Source organism: Scyliorhinus canicula, chromosome 15, assembly GCF_902713615.1.
Source record: "Scyliorhinus canicula chromosome 15, sScyCan1.1, whole genome shotgun sequence".
NCBI lineage: Eukaryota > Metazoa > Chordata > Chondrichthyes > Carcharhiniformes > Scyliorhinidae > Scyliorhinus > Scyliorhinus canicula.
Window position 1 is genome coordinate 40,786,057 of NC_052160.1, and position 24,176 is coordinate 40,810,232.

Consider the following 24,176-nt stretch of genomic DNA (forward strand, 5'->3'; position numbering starts at 1 on the left):
GTTGCAGAGAGAGAGAGAGAGAGTGCAGAGAGGAGAGAGTGCAGAGAGAGAGAGAGTGGAGAGAAAGAGGAGAGAGAGTGCAGAGAGAGAGAGAGAGTGCAGAGAGACAGTGCTGTGAGAGTGAGCAGTGAGAGAGAGAGAGTGCTGTGAGAGAGTGCGGAGAGAGAGAGAGAGCAGTGTGAGAGAGAGAGTGCAGAGAGAGAGAGCAGAGAAGGAACCCAAGCCACCCACGATTCTCCGCTCGCTGTCCGCTGATCAAGCTGGTACTTGCCGGGTTGTGAGTGCCGGGCTATTGGCTGCCGGTGTGTGTGTTTGGATGCAGATTGTGTTTTTCTTGCAATGCCAGGCAACTAATTTGTATCAAATGCACCGAGCAGGGATCCACCAGGAATTGTGGAGAGTGGAGCATCTGGAAGCCGCAATTGCCAAGTAGAGTTGGATGAAGATTGGGGTCCCAGGACTGACCTTGCTTCATATTCCTGAGCTTTCTGGTTTCAATATTCTGCCTCTAGTCCTTTCTGTGTGTGTGTGTGTTATCGAGAACTCCTTTCAGGATTCCTTCTCCTTCCTCTTCACCCTCTCAAACACACATGTCCGAGGGCATATTCCCCAGCTCCTGGACTAAGATCATGTTCGCGCCCTTGTCCGAAGCTGCCCTGAGACATGGCATCTAGATTAGGGGTCAGAGTGGTGTCATCTTCATCCAGGGGGACGCGCAGGTTCTTCTTCATCTTCACCCTCTCTCTGTCCTTCACCTACCTGTGTTACAGCCTCATCTTCTGCGGCGATTCCATCATGCAGAAACCCATGAGCTTCCCCGAAGACCGAGCCTGTTACTTGCTGCAGGCCGGGGCTGCCAAAAAGCTGCTGCAGAGGTCCCAGTACTGTGCCAACGCCGAGCCCAAGGCTGCCCGCCCCGGGGGTGAAGACAACGGGGATAACCTGCTGCGGGGAGCCTCTTCCGAGCGGCAGCCCATTAACAGGACAGGCACACCCAGACCTCCGGCCCCGCTTCCCCAGGAGCGACAGCACAGCGGCAACGCCACCTCCAGGGTCGGCAGTAAGCGCCTGCCCCTGGCTCTCATCGTGGGGGTGAAGAAAGGTGGTACCCGGGCCGTGCTGGAGTTCATCCGCGTCCATCCCGATGTCAGGGCGCTGGGCACCGAGCCTCACTTCTTCGACAGGCACTATGAGAAGGGGATGGAATGGTACAGGTAAGGGTGGTATTGGTACAGTCTGGGCATTGCGTGGGCATGGTATGGACACAATATAGACATGGTATCAACACAATAGGCATGATATAGGCAGCGTATGGACTTGGTATGAACATGGTAGAGGCATAGTATGGACATGTGGGCAGAGTATGAAGGGAATTGTGTGGGCATGGTATGGACACAATATGGGCACATATGGACTTGGTATGGGAGTGGCACATGGGTATTGGCACATATATTGTGCATATATTGTACAAGCATCATATGTCAATGATATGTGTATGGTATATGCACAATACATGCATTGTATCGATATTTGGCATTGTATAGATACGGTCATATTGTGGGTATGATATGGGCACAGTGTGCCAAGAATGGCACAGTGTGAATGGTTTGGGTACACACCCCAGTCCCAAGCCCTCAGCCGTCTACTTACTGAGTTAACTTCATTTGTCATCTTCCTCTATATATCTTTACCTATCGATACAACCGATCTTCTATGCTTCTGTCTTTAAACTATTTTGAAAATATTTGGAAAGTTCTGCATTTGTTAAACGGTGAAATGAATCTGTCCTGTGGAACTTGTACCAGGTGTGTAAGGTGTGTTCCAACCTTTCAAATGTGCCTGTCTCCAGATGTGAGATTTACCCTAATTCCGGATTTGAAGTTTATCCCTATCTCCAGATGTGAGGTTTGCCTGCCTCTAGATGTGAAATGTACCCCTGTCTCCAGATGTGAAACGTACCCCTATGCCCAGATGTAAGATTTACCCCATTGGCAGATGTGAGATGTACCCTATCTCCAGTTGTAAGATTCACGCCATCTCCAATAGAGAGGTTTACACGGGTCCAGATGTGAGTTGTAGTTGTTGCACCTGCCAAATTGTTTTAAGGTGACCACATTTCTTCACTGCCCGATACAGTTTGGTGTATTTTTTAAACAGTTCTGTCGGCGGCTGAATGATGCATTAAGGGGTTAATGCGCTTATCCTCGCACATTCTGCATTGGGGTGTGCTCTGTTTCAGTGTAAGAATAGGGAGCTTGTTTTTATGGTTTGGTTCCTTTCTGTCTGACCGCTTAGAGCCAGGACTGATAAGGAATGGAACTGAGGTAGCCTGGGTGGGTGAAGCTGGCAACACTATCAAATATTGAATGTTTTGGATTTCTAGCATCATGACAATTTCTGCTGGAAGCTTTTATTATTCCTAACCCTCTCTCACCAGTGGCCTGCCATGTTTTATTCTTAAAGGGGCAATACCTTACAGAAACCTCCTTTCGCAATCTGTGGACACATATTGCCCTGACGTTGTCAATTTGAAACTCACCATTATGTCAAGTGACAACATCGTGATGAAAATGAGAAAGGGTTGGAGTTTATCCCTCTTTCCCTCCAGCTTTATCTCCCCCCCGTCATTCTATCTCTCACTCTCTCATTCTATCTCTCACTCTCTCATTCTATCTCTCACTCTCTCATTCTATCTCTCCCTCCACCCCCCCCCCCCCCCCCCGAACTTCTTCCCTTCTTTCCTCACACACCTCCCTCCCACTCTCGATCCTTCCTGCTCTCTCTCTCTCTCCTCATCTCTCTTTCCCACTTGGCAGAAATAAGGCTTTTCACCTGCTGTCCATTTTGTACAGACTGTCCACGTTTACTGAAAGATAACCCACAAAGCTGCCCCGATAGCCGAGTGGGAGAATGGCCCTCCCGGCGAAGCGATGATCTAAATAGGGCAGGGCTTTCGCAGACTCCAGCGTTCTTCATGCTGGGAGAGCTGGCCTCGGTTAGCATTGGGCACATTGACTGTGGAGCAGGGGTGGGATATGAGCACCCTCCCCCCTCCCCATATCCGAATGAGCCGTCTGGGTCCGGATCTGAGAAATGGCCATTCGGCCGAGGTACCGTGGAGCATCCAGGGCTCAATGTGAAATGCCCCCTGTCCACCGCACGGAAACGACAGGAACAGTAAAGCACACAGCAGCACCGGGAAAATCTCCCAGTTTGTATGGCAATCTGTGATCACACTGTGAAATAGGTCACCCTCTCCAAGCGCACACCTAATCCAGTCAGAGAGGAGGCTTTTTCTTTTAGCATATTAAAACAACAGCAGTATTTTTTTTTAAAACGGCAGGCAGAGCTGGTCAAATTCAAATCTAAAACTCACTTCTGTTCCTGTGCTCGCTGTAACCCCCCTGGTTTGAATGGTGGAGTTTTATTCTGCTGTCTGCACCCAGAAAATAATGTCAATTTACGTTTGCAAAGATAAAGTTGTGTTATAAGTGTATGATCATTGCAGATTAAGAATATTTTTTCAGGCAGCAATGTGGTTTGATAATGGACTGCATTGAAGTCCTTTCCAATTTGAGGGTCCAGATACCTGTTTGCCCCACTGACAATCTCAGTAATAGATTCTCTGAGTCGTTTCCTGAGCCCATCCCACATTAATTTAAAAGTTCCCATCCGTTAATCAGAAGAGCTACAAGCTGAGACTCAAGTCCACCCAAATCAGCACTGGTACAAAATAAAAGCTTTATTTTTGAACATCAAACATTACCCAGAGTGTGCCACAAACCACAAGATGACAGACACTTGCTTTCTTTTTTCCGCCACTCTCTCTTTCAAAGCCTGTGCCTGCGAACATTGAAAAAAAAGGATGAAATGAGGCTCGACTTTGATGAGCTTGTTTGTTTTTATTGCACTTGTCCCTCAGCAGCCTGAGGGAGAGGAGCCGATGATGGCTCTGTGCGCTAGTGTGAACATGAAGCACTCATCAATTAGCAAGAATTGCTAAGGTTACCTTTATTGGCAGCTGTAGCTTAATGAGCAACACTCTCGTCTTGGAGTCAGCAAGTCCCATGTTGGAGACTTGAGCACACAATCCAGGCCGGTACTGATGGAGTGCTGCATTGACAGCAGTACCGTCTTTCAGCTGTAAAGCCCTGGCTGCCCTCTGGGGCGGATGCTAAAGACCCCATGGCTTTATTTTAAACAAGAGCAGTGTAGTTCTCCCTTGTGCTCGGGCCTCAACTAACATCACTGAAACATATTATCTGGTTATTATCTCATGGCTGTTATTGGGATCTTGCTGTGTACAGCTGAGCGGTTGACTACACTTCAAAAAGTAGGTTGTTGGCTCAATGGGACGTCCTGAGGTTGTGAGAGACACCGGGCGGAGTTCTCCGGTCTCCGACGCCGAAAATCGCGTTCTGCCGGAGAATCGGCGTATGCGCCCAAATCGGGGCGGATACCGGAGAATCCCGCCCCCTCCAAAGCCGCACGCTGTATCGACGACCTCCAGACATTACATGAGGGACCCCACCCCCCCCCCCCCACCCCACCCCCGATGCTCCGCCCCCGACAGGCCGAGTTCCCGATGGCGTGGGTCTCTCATGCTATTTTTTGTCGGGAACTCGGTGTGCCGGCTGCAGACTCAGTCCAGCGCTGCCACAGTCGGGGGAGAGCCGATCCGCGGGCAGGGGGAGCTTTGGGGGAACTGTTGGGGGGTAGTCCGGGGGTCGCGATCCTGGACAAAGGGGGGGAGGGCACTATTTGGCAGGCCGGGTCCGTGTGCGGCCGACGCCATGTTGCACGGAGCGGCCGCTACAGGCTGCCGCCGTGCACATATGCGGCCACGGACCCGGCAATTCTCCGGGCCGTATCGGCAGCTGGATCCGGGTGCTCTATGCTGCCGGCATGCGAGCCCCCAGCCAAACGGAGGATCGGTGGCTGCTTTGCACCGATTTTTCGGTCTGAAAACGCCACCATTCCCATGCCGGCATCAGGAGAGTGCCTCAAAATCAGAGAATCCAGCCCACTGTATGAGTGCAAATTATTTCTTTCCATAACTTTCATCTACAAAGCCCTTTCTTTCTTACAATCATTTCTGATTATGGGAGTTTGCTGGATTGCCATATATGTTCCTGTAAAGTTTCTAACCGCTTGGGCTATCTCTTGATAGTTAACTCAATGAACGGATCAAGCCGTTTTAAAACCCTTTCACCATTTGCTGTGACATTTTCTTAATTGTCGGCTCAATAATAAATAATTGGTTGCAGTCACGCAGCCAGGAATATTGCATCACCTGTTACTCAAAGTCACTTTGACCGCCCCCCCCCCCCCCCCCCCCCCCCCCCCCCCTCAGTTCTGCTTCTCAATAAACTCGTTAAAAGAATTGTGCAGCGGGGCGGCACGTGGTGCAGTGGTTAACACTGCAGCCTACAACGCTGAGGACCCGGGTTCGAATCTCAGCCCTGGATCACTGACCGTGTGGAGTTTGCACATTCTCCCCGTGTCTGCGTGGGTTTCACCCCCACAACCCAAAGATGTGCAGGGTAGGTGGATTGGTCACGCTAAATTGCCCCTTAATTGGAAAAAAATAATTGGCTACTCTAAATTTATCTTAAAAAAAAGAATTGTGCAGGAATCTGGAAGTGCTTGCGTCAACGGAACACTGCAAATTGACACCATGCAAATGTACAAGACTTTAGATGAAGATAAAATTCCCTCTACACTCGTATTAAACACTCCTAGGAGAGGTACTGCACAAGTCAGTTACAGAGTTAATCTCCTTCTATATTGTCCCATCAAACACTCCCAGGTTAGGTACTGCACAGGTCAGCTATGAAATACTATCCTGTGTGCAGTGCAGAATAAGAAGAATATTACCCCTTTTCTCCCAAAACAGTTTCTGATGTTGGATTTGTTCACAGTGCATATCTGCTATGATTGGTCCGTTCAGTCATTCAGATCAATTGACATTGAGCTGTAGTTCTGTGACTGTTAATGCTGGGATCGGTATTATAGGAGAACGTAGAAAGGTTGAGAGCCGTTACAGCTGTACTTTTCCAGAATGACAATCTGAGATCTCGGGTAAGATCTCCAGCCCATTTGATCTTTGATCAGTCCCACAAACGAACAGCAATTTAATTCCAAATTGCAGCACTTTTCTCTAAATATAGTTCAAAAAGAAATTTTGATGGGTAATGGAGACTTACGCTACAACGTCCCCAGCCCCCAAACACGAAGTGTGCATTTCGTATATTGTGCATTCCAGGGGAAGGCCCAGTCCCACAGTCACCATGGAAACAGCCCAATTTTACAGAGCAGGGCACCAGGAAAAAGTGCGGAGCAGGTCAATCAGCAAGTAGTACTTAGTTTAGCAAATATGCGGAGCTTCCGATGGTAAGCATCAGATTAACTCCATGTGAGAATGTTCTGGCTACAATTTCTCATTGCTTTGTTATCAATCTGCTAACCACGTTTCTCCCTCTTCAAGCAGGGTAAGGTAATGGGGGAGATATAATGGTGGGGGTGGGAGACACTGTGAAGAGAAGGGCAGGTGGATTCGAGCGATGGAGAAGGTGAATAAAATAGGATTGAGGTTGTCTGCTTCAGTAGCAAAATTGGAAGGTAGATTATTATTTGAATGGGTTTAAATTGAGAGAGGTGGATGCTCAGCGAGACCTTGGGGCCCTCTTACATCAATCGCTGAAAGTAAGCATGCAGATACAGCAGGCAGTAAAGAAGGCAAATGGTATGTTGGCCTTCATGGCAAGAGGATTCGAGTATAGGAATAGAGATGTTTTACTGCAATTGGCAGGCATTGGTGAGGCCACACCTGGAGTATTGTGTGCAGATTTGGTGCCCTTATCTGAGGAAGGATGTTCTTGCTATGGAGGGAGTGCAGCGAAGGTTTACCAGACTGATTCCTGGGATGGTGGGACTGTCATATGAGGAGAGATTAAATCGATTAGGATTGTATTCGTTGGAGTTTAGAAGAGTGAGGGAGGGATCTCATAGAAATTTATAAAATTCTAATAGGATTAGACAGAGTAGATTCAGAAAGAATGTTCCCGATGGGGGAGTCCAGACTAGGGGCCATATTTGGGGATAAGGGGTAAACCTTTATGGACTGAGATGAGGAGAAATGTCTTCACCAGGAGAGTAGTGAATCTGTGGAATTCACTACCACAGAAAGTAGTTGAGGCAAAAACATTGGGTAATTTTAAGAAGGAATTAGATGGAGCTCATGGGGCTAAAGTGATCAGGGATATGGGGGAAAGGTGGGATCAGGGTATTGAACGTGATGATCAGCCATGATTATAATGGGTGGTGGAGCAGGTTGGAAGGGCCAAATGGCCTCCTCCCGCTTCTATTTTCTATTTCTGTTTCGCTATATGATTGAGAGCTGGAAGAGGTGGGCAGTTAGAGTTGAAGGATAGATGATGTGGATCGGTGGAGTTGGGGATGCAGGAGGTGGGTAGGTGGACTTGAGGGATGGAGGAGGTGGGTCGATGGAGTTGGGTGATGGAGGAGGTGGGTAGGTGGAGTTGAGGAATGGAGGAGGTGGGCAGCACGGTAGCACAAGTGGACAGCACTGTGGCTTCACAGCGCCAGGGTTCCAGGTTCGATTCCCGGCCTGGGTCACTGCCTGTGCGGAGTCTGCACATTCTCCCCGTGTCTGCGTGGGTTTCCTCCGGGTGCTCCGGTTTCATCCCACAGTCCAAAGACGTGCAGGTTAGGTGGATTGGCCATGATAAATTGCCCTTAGTGTCCAAAAAGGGTTTGGAGGGGTTATTGGGTTACGGGGATATGGTGGAAGTGAGGGCTTAAGTGGGTCGGTGCAGACTCGTTGGGCCGAATGGCCTCCTTCTGCACTGTATGTTCTATGACTGCCCAGTCGGTGGGTTAGGACTGGTGGTGATAGTTGGATAGGTGGAGTTGAAGGATCGAGGAGGTGGATAGGTGAGTTGGGGATGAAGGAGGTGGGTAGGTGGAGTTTAGGGATGGAGGAGGTGGATAGGTGAAGTTGAGGGATGGAGGAGATGGGTGAAGTTGGGAATGGAGTAGGTGGAGTTGGGGATAGAGGAGGTGGATAGGTGGAGTTGAGGGATGGAGGAGGTGGATAGGTGAATTGGGGATGGAGGAGGTGGATAGGGGAGGTTGAGGGATGGAGGAGATGGATGGGTGAAGTTGGGAATGGAGTAGGTGGAGTTGGGGATAGAGGAGGTGGATAGGTGGAGTTGGGAATGGAGGAGGTGGATAGGTGGAGTTGAGGGATGGAGGAGGTGGATAGGTGGAGTTGAGGGATGGAGGAGGTGGATAGGTGGAGTTGAGGGATGGAGGAGGTGGGTAGGTGGAGTTGAGGGATGGAGGAGGTGGATAGGTGGAGTTGAGGGATGGAGGAGGTGGGTAGGTGGAGTTGAGGGATGGAGGAGGTGAATAGGTGGAGTTGAGGGATGGAGGAGGTGGGTAGGTGGAGTTGAGGGATGGAGGAGGTGGATAGGTGGAGTTGGGAATGGAGGAGGTGGATAGGTGGAGTTGAGGGATGGAGGAGGTGGGTAGGTGGAGTTGAGGGATGGAGGAGGTGGATAGGCGGAGTTGGGAATGGAGGAGGTGGATAGGTGGAGTTGGGGATGGAGGAGGTGGATAGGTGGAGTTGAGGGATGGAGGAGGTGGATAGGCGGAGTTGGGAATGGAGGAGGTGGATAGGTGGAGTTGGGGATGGAGGAGGTGGATAGGTGGAGTTGAGGGATGGAGGAGGTGGATAGGTGAAGTTGAGGGATGGAGGAGATGGGTGAAGTTGGGAATGGAGTAGGTGGAATTGGGGATAGAGGAGGTGGATAGGTGGAGTTGGGAATGGGGGAGGTGGGGAGGTGAGTTGGGGATGGAGGAGGTGGATAGGTGGAGTTGAGGGATGGAGGAGGTGGATAGGTGAAGTTGAGGGATGGAGGAGGTGGATAGGTGGAGTTGGGAATGGAGGAGGTGGGTAGGTGGAGTTGAGGAATGGAGGAGGTGGATAGGTGAAGTTGAGGAATGGAGGAGGTGGATAGGTGGAGTTGAGGGATGGAGGAGGTGGATAGGTGAAGTTGAGGAATGGAGGAGGTGGATAGGTGGAGTTGAGGGATGGAGGAGGTGGATAGGTGAAGTTGAGGAATGGAGAAGGTGGATAGGTGGAGTTGAGGGATGGAGGAGGTGGATAGGTGAAGTTGAGGGATGGAGGAGGTGGGTAGGTGAAGTTGAGGAATGGAGGAGGTGGATAGGTGAAATTGAGGAATGGAGGAGGTGGATAGGTGGAGTTGAGGGATGGAGGAGGTGGATAGGTGAAGTTGAGGAATGGAGGAGGTGGATAGGTGGAGTTGAGGGATGGAGAAGGTGGATAGGTGGAGTTGAAGGATGGAGAAGGTGGATAGGTGGAGTTGGGAATGGGGGAGGTGGGTAGGTGGAGTTGACGAATGGAGGAGGTGGATAGGTGGAGTTGTGGGATGGAGGAGGTGGATGGGTGGAGTTGAGGGATGGAGGAGGTGGATAGGTGAAGTTGAGGAATGGAGGAGGTGGATAGGTGAAGTTGAGGAATGGAGGAGGTGGATAGGTGAAGTTGAGGAATGGAGGAGGTGGATAGATGATGTTGAGGAATGGAGGAGGTGGATGGGTGGAGTTGAGGAATGGAGGAGGTGGATAGGTGAAGTTGAGGAATGGAGGAGGTGGATAGGTGAAGTTGAGGAATGGAGGAGGTGGATAGGTGGAGTTGGGGATGGAGGAGGTGGGTAGGTGTTGTCTAGGGATGGAGGTGATTGATGAGTGGGATTAAGGGGTGTCGGAGGTGGGTAGGTGGAGTTTAGGGATGGAGGAGGTGGTACGTGGAGTTGAGGGATGGAGGACAGGGGTAGGTGGCATTGAGGAATGGAGGAGGTGGGTAGGTGGAGTTGCGGGATGGAGGAGATGGATGACTGGGATTAAGGGATGTCGGAGGTGGAGTTGCGGGATGGAGGAGCTGGATGAGTGGGATTAAGGAGTGTAGGAGGTGGGTAGGTGGAGTTGCGGGATGGAGGAGATGGATGAGTGGGATTAAGGGGTGTAGGAGGTGGGTAGGTGGAGTTGCGGGATGGAGGAGCTGGATGAGTGGGATTAAGGAGTGTAGGAGGTGGGTAGGTGGAGTTGCGGGATGGAGGAGATGGATGAGTGTGATTAAGAGGTGTAGGAGGTGGGTAGGTGGAATTGCGGGATGGAGGAGCTGGATGAGTGGGATTAAGGGGTGTAGGAGGTGAGTAGGTGGAGTTGTCCATGGGAACGATTTGAGTTTGCTGAGTCTGATGGTCTTTTCCTTTCCTAAAAGCTCTCAATCTGAAACCTGACCCAGAATCCCAGGGATCATGAGTTGAGGGTTGACAGGCGTCCATGTTTATTATGTTGCATTGATCTGGAGAAGGTGACCTCAAGGCTCTACTTGCCTGGTTGGGTGCATGACCAGCCACGGCCATCCTGAAGAGGGGTTCCCCCAGCCAACTCCACACAGTGGTGGCTTGACTTATTGAAAGATTTTGAGAAGTTTGAGAGCGGGAACTCTGTTGAAGTTCCCTCTCTTTTACTTACCTTCCTCAGGAGGCTGTTGTGGCTTTCAAACTGGAAGGAAGGACTCTAATTGGTCCACAAACATTCCCGCCACTTCTCATTGGATTGGGAACCTGTGTTCCCAATTAAAGGTGTAGCTCCAAGGAAATCTCAAAGAGCAACCTTCCCCTGGAGGGAAACTCCAGCCCTTAATGTCTCAGCTCAGACTGAGGATCAAACACAGCATGTGTGCCCCATTGGTAGTGTTCTAAGGTAAGAAAGTACTTTGAATTATTTAACAAAATACAATGAGATCTAGGTTACATAAATAGATTCTAGCAGGATATCTGTTCCACTTGTAAAATAGGCCTTTGTGACTTGCAAATTTGTTGCTTGCAATTGACAAGGATTCTTTAATGTGTGAATTAAACAATACATTCACTGCCTCCCACTCAGTGTGTGGTGTGTAGTGAATCTGATTACAATCGTCCTCTTTGTCCTCCTGTATAATTGGCACCCTAAGGTGACCAATTTACCTCAGCTTTCATGACACTTGATCCAGTTTGTTCTAATTGGGAGGAATTTCACTGCACATTTAAATCATTTAATCACTGAGATAATCTCCCCAATTTATTACAACCCCAAAATATCCGATACTGGTTATTTTGATTCAGTCTTTTCTTAATATAGTTTTATATAACATTTCTGACTGTTAAACCCTCCTTCAACTTCCCAGTGTAGCTATTCCCAGGCCTCTGCACCAAGCCTCTATACCCACTCGCTAGCATCCCTACCCACTCCCAAGCCTCTGCATCAACTCCCAAGCCTCCATACCCACCCACTAGTATCCCTATCTATTCCTAGCCTCCGCATCCACTCTCAAGCCTCTAACCACTGCCAGACCTCCGTTCCCAGTTCAAAGCCTATGTACCAATTCCTAAGCCTCTCTACCATCTTCTAGGACACTGCATCTACACCTAGACCTTAAGACTGATTGTTTCAAAATATGTGGTCAGAGCACCAAAATCCAAATAGTCCAACTGGTAAATATAAATATAGACCCATTGATATGTGACAGCATGGATTCAGACAGAAAATGCGAGACACATCCCATAACATGTTCCATCACTGTTACTGCACAAATATTCCAGTGTAGGCAGAAATCCAAGTTACAGATGTGTGGAATTCCCACACATCCTAGGCGTGAATCCCGTCCCGCCGCTCCGACGCCAGCTGCCACATTCTCTGGCGCCGGTTTCCGGGCAGGGGCGGGGATCACGCCGCGCCAGTCGGGGACTGTTGGCAGCAGCCCCCCCGGCAATTCTCCGGGCCCCGGTGGGCCGATCAGCCGTCGGTTTTTGGCCAGTCCCACCGTCGTGTGTTAGATATGGTCCCATACGGCGGGACCTGGCTGGGAGGCCGGCTGGTGTGGTCCTTGGGGAGGGAGGGGGGGGGGGGGGGATTGACGCCTGGCCCTGCGATTGGTGGACTGTGCTGTGGGGGGCACTCCTTTCCTCCACGCCAGCCACTGTAGGGCTCTGCCATGGCTGGCGAGGAGAAGACACCCCCCCTGCGCATGCGCTTGAATATGCCAGCCGGTCTGCACATGCGCGGAACCACACTGCCGGTTCTGCACATGCGCGAACACGTGCCAACTCTTTGGCTCCGGTTGGCACGGCGCCAACCCCTCCAGCGCTAGCCTAGCCCCCGGAAGTGCAGAGGATTCCGCAACTTCCGGTCGGCCCGACGCCAGAGTGGTTCATGTTGTGTTTTACGCCGGCGTCGGACCATCGCGGGGATTCGGGAGAATCCCGGATCCCCGCATCCTTCCAGAGTTAGATTTCTGACCCTACATTGTGTATTTTCCTGCATAGCTCTGTCTTGTTTATTGTGCTTTTCAGGCTTTCCCCTGGAAAGACACAGATTGGATTATGAAATTACAAGGAGAGGCTTTAATCCAATCGAGGTTGATGTCACAGGACCCATTTTCCAAATTCTAAGGAAGCCTATCATCTGAAACTGACATTCACTTTGCACACCCGGTCCTGCGACCATTTCAAATGGTGCCGATGTTAATCGGGTTTAGGCTACAAACACCACTTGAAGTTCATTAACCATCAATCCCATTAATCCCCCACCCTGTTAACCCCTCCACTCCTTTAATCCCATTAACGTACCCCCACCCCCCTTAAAATACCACCTCTTTAAACCCACTCACCCCATTAAAGCCTCTTTTCTGTTAACCCCCCCCCCCAGCTCCTCCACCCCATTAACTCTTCCACCCCTGTTCACCCCCATCCTCACATTGACCCCCTTCCATTAACCCTATCACCACATTACCTTCCCCCTCATCTGTTATCCCCCATTTTCCATTCACCTCTCCATCCCATTAACTCTCACCTTCTGTTAATCCCCATTCCCATAAACCACTGCCATTAACCCCATGCCTCACAACATCCCCCGCCTCTTGCTAACCTCTCCACCCCGTTTCCCTGAACTCCCATTACCCACTCTCTCTGGTTAACCCGCCACTCTTGTTAAACCCTTCAGCTGGTTCGCCCACTGCGTTCCCAATTAATCCTCCATCCCATTGACACCAATCCCTGTTGACCCCAGCTCAAGGAAGTGAAAATTACTCCAATCAGTCCTGTGACAGACGAAGAGACGTATCATTCAACAGGTTTTGCTAATGTAGATGTAGTGTCAACTATTTCTCACTGCCAGTCATTGTGTACATTTCTGTTACAAATTAACACATTGGTCTGTAATTCCTTAAAGAACTTCTCCTATGTAAATATGGATTTTTCTCACACTGAAAATACAGACTATTTACTGTGATAATGACAGTAATAATATGACTGTAATTACAGTAATAGTACAGTGATAATTACACACTTTTTCTTGTCATGTGAAAATGACCAATATGCGACAGTCTCCCTGCACAGTATTGGTCCAATACTTATCTGAATAATGGCTTATAGTCAGACAGAACCAGCAACAAGACTGCTCCAGAACTGCCTCTGTTTTGATTGCTTCCCTCTTCTTTCCATGTGTACTTGTCTCTGACACTGGTTATTTTACAATGTTGCATTCAATCACAGGTCAAAGTCCTAAAATCTCTGTTAGTCCAATATCATAAGCACTATACTACCATATTGTGGTACAGTGGTTAGCACTGTTGCTTCACAGCACCAGGGTCCCAGGTTTGATTCCCGGCTTAGGTCACTGTCTCTGTGGAATCCGCACGTTCTCCCCGTGTCTGCGTGAGTTTCATCTGCGTGCTCCGGTTTCCTCCCACAAGTCCCAAAAGACGTGCTGTTAGGTCATTTGGCCATTCTGAATTCTAACTCTGTGTACCTGAACAGGCGATGGAATGTGGCGGCTAGGGGCTTTTCACAGTAACTGCATTGCGGTGGTAATGTAAGCCTACTTGTGTCACTAAAGATTATTATTATAACCCTTGATTCAGTTCAATTATACAGGAGCCCAATGAATTAAATCCCTTCCCATTGTGTGGAATCCCAAGAAAGACTGACATTTATATAGCACTTTTCACACGACCGTGCATCTCAAAGTACTTTCCAATAAAGAACTTTTTAAAAATGTTGTCACTGTTGCAATGTAGAAAGACACAGCAGCCAATACGTTTGCAGCAAACTCCCACAAAGACAATGTGATAATAACCAGAGAATCTGCTTTTGTGATGTTGATTGAGGGATAAATATGCTCCTGCACACGAGGGATAACTCCCCTGCTCTTCTTCAAATTAGTGCTGGGGGATCTTTCACGTTCCCTGGAGCAGGTAGATGGGCCTCAGTTGAAAACCTCATCCGAAAGATGGCACCTCCAATAGTCCAGCTCTCCATTGGAGTGTCAGCTCTCATTTTTGTGCTCGTGCCCTGGATTGGGAGTTGAACCCAGAACCTGGTGATTCAAAGATGAACTGGACCAGGTCCCTCCCTTTCAGCCCCATTGTGCAGAATCCCAATGGGCCAAGCCACTTCCTTTCCATTCCACGTATCGAATCCCAAGTGATGAAGTGCGGCCAATGGCAACTCATATCCAGGTTTAGGGACTGGTTTAGCACAGTGGGCTAAACAGCTGGCTTGTAATGCAGAACAATGCCAGCTGCGCGGGTTCAATTCCTGTGCTGGCCTCCCCGAACAGGCGCTGGAATGTGGCGACTACGGGCTTTTCACAGTAACTTCATTGAAGCCTACTTGTGACAATAAGTGATTATTATTATTATGTCCTAGCGCACTTACTGGCTTGCAATTTGATGCACGTGTTTGTTTCATGGAGGCGTAGAATTCACAGGACATTTGTCCTAATAATCACTGCGAGTAGCACCATGTAGTCCACACACTACAAAATTCTCAAAATAGAAATAATTAAATCAAAAATTCCTGATTAAATATTCTCTCTTATCAGGAATGTGAGCTCTGTGCACTGAATATATCAAGCCCATGGCCAGATTGCAGATAGTGCCAATCGATTCACAGCCCTTTATGCAAAATCTAAATGCTTTGCACTGTCTCTGCTTTATTCATTCATTAAACTACCGAATTAACATTAGATAGACAGTGTGGGGCACTGATTGCCAAATTGGCTTGCTGGATCTGTAATTTAGAAATCTTTGATGCTGATTCTGATCCTAATACTTTCTCAAGGTCTCCCAGAAAGCACCTGTTGTGTTTTATCTGAATGCTGTTGGGGTAAATCAGAATTAACTCCGGTTCTCTGGCTGAAACCTTCTCCACGAGGCTTTCCAGTAGCAAGGGAGACAGAACATTCTCCCCAGCCAAAATAATTTCTCATTTTGATTTTGAGACGCCTGTACAGTCACAGGAGTGCAATAAACCCCTTTCGTGCTCCCTCTATCACAAAGCTCAACACTAGCAAAGTCTCCACGCTGTGATTCAACAATGTAGGAAGCTATTTGATATATGGAATCTAAAATATGCCAATGATATGGAATATATAATGCAGTATACAGTGTGTGGTATCGAACATATGCAGCATACAGTATATGGTGCTGTGAAGGAACTCCGTGCATCTTTCACTCAAATCTGTATTGACACAAAATTGAAAAATTAATCAACAGTTGTAAGAAATTGGAAAAGCTTCAAAAGCTATTGTGGGAGATGAACACCAGTCATTAACGAGTGGGGTAAATAACATCAACCAAACAAAATCACCATTTGTGACATCAGAAGACAGAAACGTAGTAAATATGAGCAGGAGGAGGCCATTCGGTCCTCCGAGCCTGTGTCACCATTCAGTTATGGTCATGGATGATCATCCAGTTTAATAGCCGAATGCTGCCTCTCCCCACCTCCCCATACCATTTAATCTGCTTTGCATTAAGCACTATATCTAACTGCTTTAATGTTTTGGCTTCAACTACTTCCTGTGGTAATGAATTCCACAGGGCGGCCACTCTATGGGTGAAGAAATTTCTCTTCATTTCTGTCCTAAATGGTCTACCCCATACCCTCAAGAGGTGACCCCAGTTTCTGGACACCCCCACCATCGGGAACATCCTTCCTGCATCTACCATGTCTGGTCCTGTTAGAATTTTCTAGATTTCTAATGAGATCCCCCCTAATTCTTCTCAACTTCAGGGATTACAATCCTAACCGACTCAATCTCTCCTCATAGATCAGTTCGATCATCCCAGGAATCAGCCTGGTAAACCTTCGCTGCATTCCCTCTAGAGCAAGAATATTCCTCCTCCGATAGGGAAACAAAACCTGCACACAATATTCCAGGTGTGGCCTCACCAAAGCCCTGTATAATTGCAGCAACACATCCCTGCTCCTGTACTCGAATGAAGGCCAGCATATTAGCCATCTTTACCACCTGCTGTGCCTGCATGCTTACCTTCAGCAACTTCAGTGTATGAGGACTCCCAGGTCTCATTATGCATTCCCCCTCTCCTAATTTATGGCCGTTCGGGAAATAATCTGCCTTCTCACTTCTGCTACCAAGTGGATAACCTCATTTATCCAAATTATACTGCATTTTCCATTCATTTGCCCACTTACTCAACTTGTTCAAATCACACTGAATTGCATCCTTCTCACAGCTCACCCTCCCACCCAATTTGCAAATTTGGAGATATTATATTTTGTCCCCTCATCTAAATCATTTTTATTGCCTGCGGTACCCCACTAGTCACTGCCTGCCAATTTGAGAAAGGCTTGTTAATTCCAGCTTAGTTTCCTGTCTGCCAACCAGTGTTCTATCCATCTAAATACACTACCCCTAATCCCATGTGCTTATATTTTGCACATTAATCTCTCATGTGGCACTTTGTCAAAAGCCTTCTGAAAGTCCGAATAAACCACATCTACAGGCTCCCCCTCTACAACTCTTCCAGTCACATCCTTGAAGAACTCCAGTCGATTTCTCAAGCATGATTTCCCTGTCACAAATCCATGCTGACTCTGTCGATCCTGCCACTGCTCTGCTATAAAAGTTTTGATCATGGATTCTAGAATATTACCAACATGTTGGGCTTACTGGTCTATAATTCCGTTTTCTCTCTACCTCCCTTTTTAAATAGCTAACCTCCAATCTCCAGGAGCTGTTCCAGAGACTACCAAATCCTGGAGGCTGACCACCAATGGACCCATTCTTTCTAGACCACTTCCTTAAGTACTCGGATCCCTGGGGATTATCAGCTTTCAATCCCATCAATTTCCCCAAAACCATTTCTCTACTGATATCGATCTCCTTCAGTTTCTCCCTCTCACTAAACCCTGCGTTCTCCAACCTTTCAGGTATCTTATGTGTCCTCATTTGTGAACACAGAACCAAAGTTTGTATTTAATTGCTCAGCCGTTTCTTCATCCCGTATTACACATTCCACTTTTTTGACTGAAAGGGAAATTGGGTTTATTTAACATGATTCCTCCATCATCTCAATGTGCATACTAACGGAATGTGAACATTAACCAACCAGGGAAACTAACTGAATGTGAACATTAACCAACCAGGGATATTAACTGAATGTGAACATTAACCAACCAAGGATATTAACTAAATGTGAACATTAACCAACCAGGGATATTAACTGAATGTGAACATTAACCAACCAGGGATATTAACTGAATGTGACCTTTAACCAACCAGGGATATTAACTGAATGTGAACATTAACCAACCAGGGATATTAACTAAATGTGAACATTAACCAACCAGGGATATTAACTGAATGTGAACATTAACCAACCAGGGATATTAACTGAATGTGAACATTAACCAACCAGGGATATTAACTGAATGTGAACATTAACCAACCAGGGATATTAACTGAATGTGACCTTTAACCAACCAGGGATATTAAATGACTGTGAACATTAACCAACCAGGGATATTAACTGAATGTGAACATTAACCAACCAGGGATATTAACTGAATGTGAACATTAACTAACCAGGGGCAATAACTGAATGTGAACATTAACCAACCAGGGCTATTAACTGAATGTGAACATTAACCAACCAGGGATATTAACTGAATGTGAACATTAACCAACCAGGAATATTAACTGAATGTGAACATTAACCAACCAGGGGCAGTAACTGAATGTGAACATTAACCAACCAGGGGCAGTAACTGAATGTGAACATTAACCAACCAGGGGCAATAACTGAATGTGAACATTAACCAACCAGGGATATTAACTGAATGTGAACATTAACCAACCAGGAATATTAACTGAATGTGAACATTAACCAACCAGGAATATTAACTGAATGTGAACATTAACCAACCAGGGATATTAACTGAATGTGAACATTAACCAACCAGAGGCAATAACTGAATGTGAACATTAACCAACCAGGGATATTAACTGAATGTGAACATTAACCAACCAGGAATATTAACTGAATGTGAACATTAACCAACCAGGGATATTAACTGAATGTGAACATTAACCAACCAGGGATATTAGCTGAATGTGAACATTAACCAACCAGGGATATTAACTGAATGTGAACATTAACCAACCAGGGGCAGTAACTGAATGTGAACATTAACCAACCAGGGGCAATAACTAAATGTGAACATTAACTAACCAGGGATATTAAATGAATGTGAACATTAACCAACCAGGGATATTAACTGAATGTGAACATTAACCAACCGGGGATATTAACTGAATGTGAACATTAACCAACCAGGGGCAGTAACTGAATGTGAACATTAACCAACCAGGGGCAATAACTGAATGTGAACATTAACTAACCAGGGATATTAACGAATGTGAACATTAACCAACCAGGGGCAATAACTGAATGTGAACATTAACCAACCAGGGGCAATAACTGAATGTGAACATTAACCAACCAGGGGCAATAACTGAATGTGAACATTAACCAACCAGGGGCAATAACTGAATGTGAACATTAACTAACCAGGGATATTAAATGAATGTGAACATTAACCAACCAGGGATATTAACTGAATGTGAACATTAACCAACCGGGGATATTAACTGAATGTGAACATTAACCAACCGGGGATATTAACTGAATGTGAACATTAACCAACCAGGGATATTAACTGAATGTGAACATTAACCAACCAGGGATATTAACTGAATGTGAACATTAACCAACCAGGGATATTAACTGAATGTGAACATTAACCAACCAGGGGCAATAACTGAATGTGAACAATAACCAATCAGGGATATTCACTGAATGTGAACATTAACCAACCAGTGATATTAACTGAATGTGAACATTAACCAACCAGGGATATTAACTGAATGTGAACATTAACTAACCAGGGGCCGTAACTGAATATAAACATTAACCAACCAGGGATATTAACTGAATGTGAACATTAACCAACCAGGGATATTAACTAAATGTGAACATTAACCAACCAGGGATATTAACTAAATGTGAACATTAACCAACCAGGGATATTAACTTAATGTGAACATTAACCAACCAGGGATATTAACTGAATGTGAACATTAACCAACCAGGGATATTAACTAAATGTGAACATTAACCAACCAGGGATATTAACTAAATGTGAACATTAACCAACCAGGAATATTAACTGAATGTGAACATTAACCAACCAGGGATGTTAAATGAATGTGAACATTAACCAACCAGGGATATTAACTGAATGTGAACATTAACCAACCAGGGGAAATAACTGAATGTGAACATTAACCAACCAGGGATATTAACTGAATGTGAACATTAACCAACCAGGGATATTAACTAAATGTGAACATTAACCAACCAGGGATATTAACTGAATGTGAACATTAACCAAACGGGGATATTAACTGAATGTGAACATTAACCAACCAGGGGCAATAACTGAATGTGAACATTAACCAACCAGGGGCAGTAACTGAATGTGAACATTAACCAACCAGGGATATTAAATGAATGTGAACATTAACCAACCAGGGATATTAACTGAATGTGAACATTAACCAACCAGGGATATTAACTAAATGTGAACATTAACCAACCAGGGATATTAACTGAATGTGAACATTAACCAACCAGGGATATTAACTGAATGTGAATATTAACCAACCAGGGATATTATCTGAATGTGAACATTAACCAACCAGGGATATTAACTGAATGTGAATATTAACCAACCAGGGATATTAACTAAATGTGAACATTAACCAGCCAGGGGAAATAACTGAATGTGAACATTAACCAACCAGGGATATTAACTGAATGTGAATATTAACTAACCAGGGGCCGTAACTGAATATAAACATTAACCAACCAGGGATATTAACTAAATGTGAACATTAACCAACCAGGGATATTAACTAAATGTGAACATTAACCAACCAGGGATATTAACTGAATGTGAACATTAAGCAACCAGGGGAAATAACTGAATGTGAACATTAACCAACCAGGGATATTATTGGATGTGAACATTAACCAACCAGGGATATTAACTAAATGTGAACATTAACCAACCAGGGATATTAACTGAATGTGAACATTAAGCAACCAGGGGAAATAACTGAATGTGAACATTAACCAACCAGGGATATTACTGGATGTGAACATTAACCAACCAGGGATATTACTGGATGTGAACATTAACCAACCAGGAAGATTAACTGAATGTGAACATTAACCAACCAGGGATATTACTGGATGTGAACATTAACCAACCAGGGATATTACTGGATGTTAATATCTACATATGGCACCCCCCAAAGGCCTTGCCACTCTCAGATCTCCAGCACATTATGACAGTGAAGGATGATGGAGGGTCATAAGCCCTGATCAACGTCCCATTGATCAGAAACTGAACTGGACTGTCCATATTAATATTGCAGCTACCAGGGCAGGTCAAAGGCTAGGAATGCTATGGTGAATAACATAGAACATAGAACATTACAGCGCAGTACGGGCCCTTCGGCCCTCGATGTTGCGCCGACCTGTGAAAGTATCTGAAGCCTATCTGACCTACACTATTCCATTTTCATCCATGTGTCTATCCAGTGACCACTTAAATGCCCTTAAAGTTGGTGAGTCTACTACTGTTGCAGGCAGGGCGTTCCATACCCCTACTACTCTCTGAGTAAAGAAACTGCCTCTGACATCTGTCCTATATCTACCACCCCTCAATTTAAAGCTATGTCCCCTCGTGTTGGTCATCTCCATCCAAGGAAAAAGACTCTCACTGTCCACCCTATCTAACCCTCTGACTATCTTATATGTCTCTATTAAGTCACCTCTCAGCCTTCTCCTCTCTAACGAAAACAACCTCAAGTCCCTGAGCCTTTCCTCGTAAGACCTTCCCTCCATACCAGGCAACATCCTAGTAAATCTCCTCTGAACCCTTTCCAAAGCTTACACATCCTTCCTATAATGTGGTGACCAGAACTGCACGCAGTACTCCAGGAGCGGCCGCACCAGAGTTATGTACAGCTGCAGCATGACCTTGTGGCTTCGAAACTCAATCCCCCTACTGATAAAGGCTAGCACACCATATGCCTTCTTAACAGCCCTATTAACCTGGGTGGCAACTTTCAGGGATTTATGTACCTGGATGCCGAGATCTCTCTGTTCATCTACACTACCAAGAATCTTGCCATTAGCCCAGTACTCTGCATTCCTGTTACTCCTTCCAAAGTGAACCATCTCACACTTTTCCGCATTAAACTCCATCTGCCACCTCTCAGCCCAGCTCTGCAGCTTATCTATGTCCCTCTGTATCCTATAACATCCTTCAGCACTATCCACAACTCCACCGACCTTCGTGTCATCTGCAAATTTACTAACCCATCCTTCTACACCCTCTTCCAGGTCATTTATAAAAATGACGAACAGCAGTGGCCCCAAAACAAATCCTTGCGGTACACCACTAGTAACTGAACTCCAGGATGAACATTTGCCATCAACCACCACTCTCTGTCTTCTTTCAGCTAGCCAATTACTGATCCAAACCGCTAAATCACCTTCAATCCCATACTTCCTTATTTTCTGCAATAGCCTACCGTGGGGAACCTTATCAAACGCCTTACTGAAATCCATATACACCACATCAACCGCTTTACCTTCATCCACCTGTTTGGTCACCTTTTCAAAAAACTCAATAAGGTTTGTGAGGCATGACCTACCCTTCACAAAACCGTGTTGACTATCGCTAATCAACTTGTTCTTTTCAAGATGATTATAAACCCTATCTCTTACAACCTTTTCCAACATTTTACCCACAACCGAAGTGAGGCTCACAGGTCTATAATTACCAGGGTTGTCTCTCCTCCCCTTCTTGAACAAGGGGACAACATTTGCTATCCTCCAGTCTTCCGGCACTATTCCTGTCGACAAAGACGACATAAAGATCAAGGACAAAGGCTCTGCAATCTCCTCTCTGGCTTCCCAGAGAATCCTAGGATAAATCCCATCTGGTCCAGGGGACTTATCTATTTTGACATTTTCCAAAATTGATAACACCTCCTCCTTTTGAACCTCAATTCCATCTAGCCTGGTCGACTGAACCTGAGTATTCTCCTGGACAACATTGTCTTTCTCCAGTGTAAACACTGATGAAACACTGATAACCTGCCACCTTACCCCCTCCAAAGCCTGTCCACCATCTACAAGGCACAAGTCAGGAGTATAATGGAATACCCTCCACTTGTCGAGATGAGTGCAGCTCCAACCACATGAAAAAAAGCTCAACACCATTCAGGATATAGCAGCCGCTTGATTGCTCCTCCTTCCACAAACATTCAAACCCACCACCACCAACGGACAGTGTCAGCCCTGCAGTAATTCGTCAAGGTTCCTTCGGCAGCACCTTCCAAACCCACGAGCACTCCCATCTAGAAGGGCAAGAGCAGCAGATATCTGGGAACTCCGCCACCTGAAAGTTCTACCCCCAGGTCACTCACCATCCTTCTGAAGGGCAAGTAGGTATGAGCAACAAATGCTGGCCTGACCAGCGACACCCATTATCCCTTAAATTATTATTTTTTTTAAGTGACCGTTAATTGGCCATTTAAGGGCCTCAATAGGCCTAAGACTGGACAGGCTAGTGGATGCGTTCCCCATTCCCTGTATTATGGGGACCAGGTTGGGGGGTGCGGGTGGGGAACTGGTAGGTTACCCACTTGTCATATTTTACATGTCCCTCCATGCTACCGAAAACCCGTTATAAAATCCAGCCCAACATTAAGTGTACTAACACAATGGGAACATGAACCAAATGACTGTGTATAAACTGAACTGGAGTATGAACCGAGTGAGATTATTAACAGAATGAGGCCTTTAACTGAACAGGCGTACGGCTGAGTGAGAGTATTCCCAGAAAGGGAGTATTCACTGAGCTGGTGCATTCATCAGATTGTAATATTAACTTAATGGGAGCATTAACTTGAACAAGTGCTATAATGAGAACAGAGGCTTCATTTTGAACATTGAATATCAACATTACGCTGAACAAAACTCCAGTAAGAAAGGTCTTCGCAAAGTATTAAATGTTCATTGGCTAATCTCATGAGCAGTAATCTCCTGGGCTGCACGCAGAGTATGGTTGATATAACATCCAATTTATACACTGTCCTCTGAAAGGAGATCGAATAGCTTGTGTGAAGCCTGTTTCTGATTAATTACCTCCCTTGATCCTGATAATATTTATGCTGAAAGTGCAAGTGGAGGTTTATACCTTGTCTTATAACCTTTATTAAGTACAGTCATATCAGTAGATTTTTTTCTTAACAAGTGCCTAGATAGTCTTCAAATAAATACCCACTTGACAATAGCTTCAGCTTGGAAGATGAGTTTAAAATATTTCATGTACTTCATCGACATTGCTCTCGGGCACCTCACTGATCTCACATTGGATTGCTCTGTTCTTCTCTTTGCTAATTAAAAATAAATCACATCCCTCATGATATTTCATTTTCCAAAGTTCTTCTCCACTTCACTGGAGGTTTTGACTCCTCAAGCCTCAGTATGGTGCTGCAATTATCAGAGTTTTCAATATGAGTCATTAAACCAAGACCCTGTCTTCTCTCTCAGGTGAATGTTAAAGATCCCATGGCATTATTTGAAGAGCAATCGGGTTGTTCCCAGTGTTCTGGTCAATATTTATGCCAACATTATC

The 24,176-nt window shown here is 46.1% G+C and overlaps 1 protein-coding gene across 1 annotated transcript in view; it reads left to right on the plus strand.

Moving 5' to 3' along the window:
• The first annotated feature begins 297 nt into the window (after positions 1-297).
• LOC119978974 (heparan sulfate glucosamine 3-O-sulfotransferase 2-like) overlaps positions 298-24,176 on the plus strand; it is a 130,721-nt gene continuing 106,842 nt past the window's right edge. Inside the window, exon 1 of the mRNA XM_038820929.1 lies at positions 298-1,214. Within this exon, the coding sequence (XP_038676857.1) occupies positions 664-1,214 (551 nt within the window). The 5' untranslated portion in view covers positions 298-663. The remainder of the gene's footprint in view (positions 1,215-24,176) is intronic.